We start from the raw sequence: 10,000 nt of genomic DNA, 5'->3' as shown, positions 1-10,000 counted from the left end.
TTTCATTCTGTGAGTTCGACTGAGCTTGACTAAATGTTGTATTTTCGCCTTACGCGACTTGTTACATTTAGTCAAAACTTGAGGAGGGTCGTGGTGTGTGTATGTGTGTGTGTGTGTGTGTGTGTGTGTGTGTGTAGAGCGATTCAGAGTAAACTACTGGACCGATCTTCACGAAATTTTACATGAGAGTTCCTGGGTATGATATCCCCAGATATTTTTTTTCATTTTTTCGATAAATATCTTTGATGACGTCATATCCGGCTTTTTGTAAAAGTTGAGGCGGCACTGTCACACCCTCATTTTTCAATCAAATTGATTGACATTTTGGCCAAGTAATCTTCGACGAAGGCCGGACTTTGGTATTGCATTTCAGCTTGGAGGCTTAAAAATTAATTAATGACTTTGGTCATTAAAAATCTGAAATTTGTAATGAAAATTATTTTTTTACAAAACGATCCAAAATTACGTTCATTTTATTCTTCATCATTTTCTGATTACAAAAACATAAAAAATATGTTATATTCGGATTAAAAACAAGCTCTGAAAATTAAAATAAAATGTCCGAAATCGATTTAAAAACTATTTCATCGTATTCCTTGTCGGTTCCTGAATCCAAAAACATATAGATATAATATGTTTGGATTAACAAGAAGAGCAAACGCTCGATCGAGTCACTTTCGCAGTTCTGAATATTATATGAGGCATCAGATGGACAGGAAGAAATTGCTATTCACAACACAATGAGTCACGTTCACATAAAATTTGAGCCCGGTCACTTTTATAGTTTCCGAGAAAAGCCCAACGTTAAGTTGTGTGTTGCCGAACAGAAAAGGCTAGTTATCTCCCTTGTTTTTCTGATAACGTTCGTAAAAGGCTACAGATGTAAATACTTTGATGTAAAGAATAATCCTACAAAGTTTCAATCACATCCGATGAACTTTGTCAAAGATATAAAATGTCTAATTTTTCCTTTGACGCTGACCTGTGACCTTGAAAAAGGTCAAAGGTCAACGAAACCATCGTTAAAGTGTAGAGGTCATTGGAGGTCACGACTAAACAAAATATGAGCCCGATCGCTTTGATAGTTTCCGAGAAAAGTCCAACGTTAAGGTGGTGTCTACGGACGGCCGGCCGGCCGGCTGGCCGGCCGGACAGACTAACACTGACCGATTACATAGAGTCACTTTTTCTCAAGTGACTCAAAAACACGCTCAGAAAGTTAAAACGAAGAAAGGTACAGAAAAGCGTGCTATCCCGCTCAGCGCGACCATTACCGCACTATTCTGGCTTGTCGATTTCACTGCCTTTGCCACGAGCGGTGGACTGACGAAACTACGAGTATGCGGTCTTGGTGAAAAAATGCAGTGCGTTCAGTTTTATTCTGTGAGTTTGACAGCTTGACTAAATGTAGTAAATTCGCCTTACGCGACTTGTTTTTATTTAACCGGACTCGCTCCTATGGCCTGATTCTCTTAGAATTTGGAAGGTCTTCAAAGATGGATTCCACTGCACCCATTCCTGTCGGTCATGTTCCGCATGACACAGAACTCGATTTAGTGATGACTAGCTGTTCGCCAGATCTGACAATTGAGCAGTATTTTTAAATTTTAAGAATTTGTTTTTTCTAGTTTATTTCAGTTTTTATTTTGTTACCTCATTTCTTTCTTTCTTTATTTGGTGTTTCAACCACGAAGGTTATATCGCGACGGGGAAAGGGGGGGGGGGGGGAGATGGGATAGAGCCACTTGTTAATTGTTTCTTGTTCACAAAAGCACTAATAAAAAAATTGCTCCAGGGGCTTGCAACGTAGTACACTATAATTACCTTACTGGGAGAATGCAAGTTTCCAGTACAAAGGACTTAACATTTTTTACATACTGCTTGACTAAAATCTTTACAAACATTGACTATATTCTATACAAGAAACACAAGAAAACATTGACTATATTTTATACAAGAAAGGGTCAAAGGAGAAACAGAATCCGTTAGTCGCCTCTTACGACATGCTGGGGAGCATCGGGTAAATTCTTCCCCCTAACCCGCGGGGGGTCTGTTACCTCATTTAGTATCTTGAAGTCAGAACACAGTATTACATACTGCGATTCTTGAGTGACTGATAACTTGGGATTTATTAGGTGGTACATGGTGAAACCTAACGTTGTGTCGGCAGAGATATTACCGCACAGTGGCTAAATAAAATTCTCAGTTGGCAACCTGTACGTGTATAACGTAGAGCGTTTAGAAAAATATAACCCACACAGACACATATATATATATATACTAGAGGAATACCCGGCTTCGCCGGGGTGAATCGCGAGACAGAGACAGACAGAGTGGCGGTTCACCACAATCACCTTTGAAGGCGAAGTCCTGTCAAACGGGATTGAGAATTTTAGAGCTTATTTCTTAGCCCTATATTATCTGCTGTGGCTTCTCAAATGCCAGAACATACAGACAGACAAAAGCCGCTAGACCACATCACAAACAGAACTCTACAATACACAGGTTTTTGCCCACACACACACACACAAACACACACACACACAGAGAAGCCGTATATATATATATGCATATCTGTATCTATAAATATATAGAGATAGGTGAGAGTGTATTTTTCGCGTGGCTATAAATTGATTCGACCTTTTCACTTTGACAGTAAGAACAACTTACGGGTGCAAGGGAAGCGTTGTGGACAGCGCAGTGGACAGCGCAGTGACATTCTAAAAATAGTAATAGTAACTTACAAACGGGAAAGCCACACGAAGGAAGGGAGATAAACGCCAAACACTGGAGAAGATAAGGAAGAGTTACTTATAATGGTGAAATGAACACAAAAACCAAAATCAGTTCAGCGCTGCGCGCTGAGAGCACGTGTTGAAATATCTCATCGATGATATTGTGTCCGGGGTGTAGCTGAATACGGTGTCCAAATTTGAAAAAGATCCAGCGAGAACTTTGGCGTTGTGATGTGGTGTAGCGGCTTTGGTGTGTCGGTATGGGGGCCCGGGTAGCTGAGGTGGAACCAAAATCGGTTGAGCGCTGCGCGCTGAGAGCACGTGTTGAAATATCTCATCGATGAGGTTGTGTCCGGGGTCTCTCTGAATAAGCCCACCAAATTTGAAGCAGATCCATCGAGAACTTTGGCCGTGCATGGCGAATACACAGATACACAGATACACAGACACAAACACAGACACACACACAGACACATATATATATATACACACACGCACGGACTTACGCCCACACACACACACCATCACCAACACCATAAGTTCGACACGGAACAACAAAATTGTACAAGCATTGTACAATGATGACATTTCTTTGTACAGCGCCGCTGGACTGAGAAACACATAATACTGACCTAGCGGGGCCAGGGACACTATCCAATCGGACAGCTTGGCTCGCTCCCTGGCGATCTGGATGGCGCCTGAGATGTTGCCCTTCCATATCTCCATCTGGAGAGCGTACTCCATGTTGTCATGGCTAAGGTGGTGCCCCACTGAAACACAAACACAAACATTCCAGTTCATCATTATGTCAGGCGTGCACATACGGACGAGTAATGGACTACTATGCTGTGAACATTTCTGTGCGGAAAGCGTTTCGTGAGAAAAAAACCACACACACACGAACGAGCATACACAGGCACGCACGCTCCCTTGCACGCACAAACACGCTCTAGAAGGATATTTGATCTCTTCTCCTCCTTTTTTATCCAGCTCCTTTTTATTGTTCCTTCCTTTCTCGTAGAATAGTCGATGTCAAAAGAGAAAAAGAAGCTTTAAAATGTGATCAGAAAACGTAGAGAATGCTAAGTTGAGATAATAAAGGCAAGTTTTCCGAACTAAATATAAAGTTGAACCTGCGCATTGACAACTTCCGGAGTAAGGCATCCACGCCCACAGCCCACGATAGCATATTATCGTCAGAGTTTAAGGCATCGTTCATCATCACCATTAAGATATATTACCCGCTATTACGAGTTAGTCGTGTGACAGAGTTTTCTTGCACACGAGACCGTAGATGTCTCACGACGGCGTAGCCGAAGTGAGACAGCAGCAGTCGAGTGTGCAAGAAAACTCTCTGTCACACGACTAACTCGTAATAGCGATTATGTCTCACAGCATAGGCATAAAAAGACAGAAATGAGTTTTTGGGGACGAAATAACAGGCACAAAACAATACTGAAAAACACAATTGCCCTTCTACACATACCCTACACACGCATGCGCGCAGAAGATAGATTCAATGCGTTTCGTGTCTTTTCTGGTTGAATGCATTCAACAAAGTATCAACCAACATTTCTGAATCTTTCAATCAAAAAAGATAAACTTATTTTGAACCAAACAGTACATACCAAACGAAAGCTAAACACACAAACACACACGCGCACTAACACAGATTGAATGCAAAGCGCGAACGAACACGGAGGATTTTTGAAGGTCAGGTCGTGGGAAAGTCCACCCGAAATGTTCCACAGGGGAACTGGTTGTGTTTGTATTGTTTATTTTCTCACAGTGATGTTGATGGTTTTTACAGTGCCGTTTTGAAAGAATATTTTCCGAATTTGGGGCACACTTTTGACTTTTGGTTCGTTTATCTCGTCGAAGTAACATTCGAGTGTTTCTAAATCAAAACCTTCCAACACCGCTGGTGCAGATTAGACCTGCCTGACTGTCTGCGTGCGTGTTAGAGCTGAAGACGAAGCCTCAATCGCCAAAGGTCCTGAGCATCGGATGTACGTTGATACGTGGTGAGATCCGCACGGAACTGTCTATGCAACTTTTCCTAGTCACAGGTGTAAGGTTCGATCTTTTCTTTGGAATTTGTTCCTCTGTGTACGTAGCAAAGCATTTCGACACTTTCGGTTTTCGTTGCAGACGACGATAGTGAAAGTAGTACCTATTGTTTTGTTTTGACCTTTCGGCGTATTCAGGGTTCTTAATTGAAGCTTGGTAAAAGGAGCTTGTCGTGTAAGTGGAAAGTTGACGAAGCTTTTGAAAACAGAAATTGAATGAAGAAGAAAATGTGGCTTTCAGTTATATACAGGAGAACGGGGTTGGTATTATTCTTTTTCCGTCAAACACTTAGTACACAGATAAAACGTGATTGACTGACCAAGGCCTGTTGGCACACTATTCAGAATGCACAACAAAATGTAACAACGTTTTTATACAATTTTTCTACGTTCGTAATCATTTGAAATGAATACTGAAAACATACGTGTTTAAGGTAGTGACTGAATGTATGTAAATGTAACATTTTTCAAAAATAAATGCATAATCAAAATAATTGATTTCGGCATCAAAGCGTGTAACATACAATCTTGCACACGTTTGCTTTAGTAGTGGCAAAAAAGGAATGCGTGTGACATAGCGATATATATTCTGGGTTCGTGCAAGTAGATGCAAGCGTCTGTAAATATCCTGAATACGCACAGTGGGATCCTCATGTCACAAAGGTGATTATAAAGACATGCCTGTTATGATAATTGTGCAACATTGCAATTCCGACTATCGTTGCAGTTTTTTCATGGGCGTTTAAAAAGGGCGGAACCGAGTTCGGAATTGGGGAAGAGTATTAATACTATTATGCTAAAACGCCCGACTTTAAAGTTTCAGTTGACGTCGCCGCGAAAAGTGGTAAAGGAGGAGATGCCCTTCTTTTTAGTGCTGCACATTTCTGCCGCTAGGCTGTGCACGACTTAGCAGCATACCCCCTTAATGAAGTCAGTTAAGCCCTCTAGCCCTTGTTAACTATGTTTCCTTAATGCATTACGCGATATTTTTACACTGATGAATGATGGATGTGATGTATTCCGCAGGACGTTACCAATAAGGGGGGACGCACTAAAGAAGCGCTGTTGTCACACTTGACGCTCTGACAAAAATAGCCTGGCACATGTCAAATTACCGGTTACATACACTTCACTCGATGGAACAGACTGATACAACCGTCTGGCGCCTTCCTGTGGTGTACATAGAATGACTGCTGTCAATGTATGACCATCCTCGAAAGCCTTCTATCTCTGATCCGAGTTAGTCCTTCTTTGTTCAGCGTCACAGACAACGTTTTCTTTAGACAGACAGGGCAGTCCTCCGAATTAATACCGCGCCGTAGACACTGCAGCACAGCCCTCAGTGTTACAATCTATACATCTTCACATGACCATTATTGACCTATCATGGCAAAGGCGGCTGAACTGGTCCCCTGAGTTTGACTCCAACCATAAGGGCATGACTTCACGAGCTCATTGCACTTTTCTTTGGCAGTGCTCCGGCCTTCCCCTGCTGATTGAGCTGGCATAACCCTGGCAACACGGTCACAACAGTTGCTTGTGTGTGTGTGTGTGTGTGTGTGTGTGTGTGTGTGTGTGTGTGTGTGTGTGTACGTGTGTGTATGTGTGTGTGCGTGTGTGTATGTGTGCGAGTGAGTGTGTGTGTGTGTGTGTGTGTGTGCGTGTGTATGTGTGTGTGTGTTTGTGCGTGCGTGCGTGTGTATGTGCGCCTGCGTGTGTGTGCTTGGGTGGATGCAAGGTGTATGTGTTTGTGCGTGAGTACGTGTGTGTATACTGCTATATGTATTGTTATTAGAAAAATAGCCACTTAAAAGGACATGCGGGCATGCTGGCTCTTCAACACAGTGACTTGTTTCTTGCCGTTTTAATGTTCCCCAGCGATGTGTTTTTGTATGGTTCTTTACGACCCTGCACCATTTCAAGTAATAATAATGACTGAAGTCGCATAAACATTTTGCTCGGAGGAAAGGAGAAACATAAAGAGGAAGCCGTTTGTTCACAACTAGGTCATAGATTGCGAACCATGTTTCAAACAACTCATTTTGTTTTCCCGATACAAAGTTTGAGCCGATTTTTTTATGATCCTGCTCCATTTCGAGCGATCATAAAACAAAAGCGGGAACAGAAGTGGAAAAGGAAAAGTGCTTAAGCACATTGCGTAGGCTACAACACACATTTTGAGGATATCGGGTTTTTCACTGCTGACACGTCGGTGTTTTATTTGTTATTTATGTTATATGTATAATTGTTATTTTTTTTATTCCAGGAGAAAAGATTTATTATCTACATATATCGCGTCAGGAAGGTAGAATAAGAACAACAACACGAGTAGACTTTTAGACAGCCATCCCCCTCGTTTTATGCTCCCTCCATTTCTGTAAAGCATCCATTATAAATTTTCCCTGCATGACAATCACACTCGCGATAAGGGTACATCTTTGGACATGCCAACAAATAACCTCATTTAAATTCTTTCTTTTATCAATGTAAACTATTTGAAGTAAATGTGTTTGTATTTTAAAAGTATCGCTAAATGAGGCATTTCTGTTAACATGTAGAAAACAGATAAAACGATGAGAAGAATATATACAACTGCAAGGATTGTGGCCAACATGCATGTAGTCTTCCACTGTAGTGTCAATCTGTAAAGATTTATTTATTTATATTTATGTGGGAGATTTAAAATAGCGCTTGACGTTCTCTAAGCGCTTTACATATTAATTTCTGTCGTGTGAGATGGAATTTTTTACACAATATAATTATCACGCATTCACATCGGCCAGTAAATCTCAAGGTGAATATTGTGACCCTCCACCACGGAATGAGTCGCATGTCACCTTTGCATGATTTTCATATTTTTACATTACCCTACAGAGTGTTTTTTTATGCTCTATGCAGTGGTGAAAACCGTTTTAGAAAAGAGCGAAAACTGTTTGAGTTATAAGCCTGTGACTAAGGTGACCCTCACACTGTTACCAGACACTCCCCGGACTTATATTAAGCCTAGCGCAGAACCGCGCGAGGTGACATGCGACTCATTTCGTGGTGGAGGGTCACAATTATTTACTTTTCACGGCCTACTATTATTCCAAGTCACACGGGTATTTGGTGGACATTTTTTTTTTTATCTATGCCTATACACTTTTGCCAGGAAAGACCCTTTTGTCTATCGTGGGATCTTTAACGTGCACACCCCAATGTAGTGTACACGGCGAAGGGATCTCGGTTTTTCGTCTCATCCAAGATAACTTCCGTCTTGTGTCACGAGCGCGTAAACCACCACAGATCTGTACAGCCTTTTCACGCAGGATAAGAGCAGCCTTTCATTCAGACACATACCATGAATCAACAGCCAAAACACGTTCGCTTTTTTCTGGTTTCTTTCTTGATGAATCAATTTCGCACACTGACAAAGTGGTCAGTTATGAAACGAATTCAGTAGCAACAACAAAATCATATTTTATCAAGAAAGCAGCCCTACAGTACATTTTGTCATGTGCCCTGCCTGGTGGAAGGATGCTCTCATCTCATGTAACACTTGAGAACCTAGACGGATGTATGGTGACTGACACAAGAAGGAATGTATCTTTAACTCACAAACTCACAACTTGCAAGACCTGAGACCATGCATGGTGCCTTCCACGTATTGTTGATTGAGTGACAATCTTCAAGTGCTTCAGTAAAATGGAAGACAATGGAATCACCATGGAAACACGGAAACCGACGAGGGACAAATTGGGATCGGAGATGCAAATAACGGTTGTTGTGGTGGTGGGGTGGGTAGGGTGGTGGCAGTGTGGCCAAGGACGGTAAAGAGGAAGTAGAAAATAGAAACTATGTGGGTGGGGGTGTGGTTGGGTGGAGTCAGGGGCGGAGGTGGGGCAGGGATGGAGTTGAGAGCAGTTGGAAAGAAAAGTTGAAACAAAAGCCAGTTCATCACCAGTAACTTGTGTATCTGCAATTTTGCAAAGAGCCAGACTTTCTATCTGGGTAGAAACCCGACGGCGATTTATTTATGACGCTGAGGTTCGTTCGTTAAAAAAAAGGTACAATTTGGCCTGCTTCAATCTTTTTCCGAGAGAGAGAGAGAGAGAGAGAGAGAGAGAGAGAGAGAGAGAGAGAGAGAGAGAGAGAGAGAGAGAGAGAGAGAGAGAGAGAGAGAGAGAGAGAGAGAGAGAGAAAGAGAGAGAGGTTTAGTAACTTGGTTTTTATATTTAGTCAAGTTTTGACTAAATGTTTTAACATCGAGGGGGGAATCGAGACGAGGGTCGTGGTGTATGTGCGTGTGTGTGTGTGTGTGTGTGTGTGTGTGTGTGTGTGTGTGTGTGTGTGTGTGTGTGTGTGTGTGTGTGTGTGTGTAGAGCGATTCAGACTAAACTACCGGACCGATCTTTATGAAATTTGACATGAGAGTTTCCTGGGTATGAAATCCCCGAACGTTTTTTTCATTTTTTTGATAAATGTCTTTGATGACGTCATATCCGGCTTTTCGTGAAAGTTGAGGCGGCACTGTCACGCCCTCATTTTTCAACCAAATTGGTTGAAATTTTGGTCAAGTAATCTTCGACGAAGCCCTGACTTCGGTATTGCATTTCAGCTTGGTGGCTTAAAAATTAATTAATGACTTTGGTCATTAAAAATCTGAAAATTGTAAAAAAAAAATAAAAATTTATAAAACGATCCAAATTTACGTTCATCTTATTCTCCATCATTTGCTGATTCCAAAAACATATAAATATGTTATATTCGGATTAAAAACAAGCTCTGAAAATTAAATATATAAAAATTATTATCACATTTTTTTTTCGAAATCAATTTAAAAACACTTTCATCTTATTCCTTGTCGGTTCCTGATTCCAAAAACATATAGATATGATATGTTTGGATTAAAAACACGCTCAGAAAGTTAAAACGAAGAGAGGTACAGAAAAGCGTGCTATCCTTCTCAGCGCAACGAATATCCCGCTCTTCTTGTCAATTCCACGGGCACTGCCTTTGCCACGGGCGGTGGAGTGACGATGCTACGAGTATACGGTCTTGCTGCGTTGCGTTGCGTTCAGTTTCATTCTGTGAGTTCGACAGCTACTTGACTAAATGTTGTATTTTCGCCTTACGCGACTTGTTCTTTCTTGTTAAATGTAATTTTAGGATATTTCCGACGACATCAAAGACATCTGGCCGCAGGCATGAAAGGTT

At 41.5% G+C, this 10,000-nt stretch overlaps 1 protein-coding gene across 2 annotated transcripts in view; it reads right to left on the bottom strand.

The window, feature by feature from the left end:
• Nucleotides 1–10,000, bottom strand: part of LOC138969334 (uncharacterized) — a 161,748-nt gene that overhangs the window by 33,732 nt on the left and 118,016 nt on the right. For both annotated transcript variants that reach the window (XM_070342104.1, XM_070342103.1), the window contains exon 3: nucleotides 3,368–3,505. In XM_070342104.1, the coding sequence (XP_070198205.1) occupies nucleotides 3,368–3,479 (112 nt within the window). In that variant the 5' untranslated portion in view covers nucleotides 3,480–3,505. The remainder of the gene's footprint in view (nucleotides 1–3,367; nucleotides 3,506–10,000) is intronic.

This window comes from Littorina saxatilis, linkage group LG6 (assembly GCF_037325665.1).
Source record: "Littorina saxatilis isolate snail1 linkage group LG6, US_GU_Lsax_2.0, whole genome shotgun sequence".
Lineage (NCBI taxonomy): Eukaryota > Metazoa > Mollusca > Gastropoda > Littorinimorpha > Littorinidae > Littorina > Littorina saxatilis.
The sequence above is the reverse complement of the archived record's forward strand: the minus strand, read 5'-3'. Positions and strand labels throughout refer to the sequence as shown.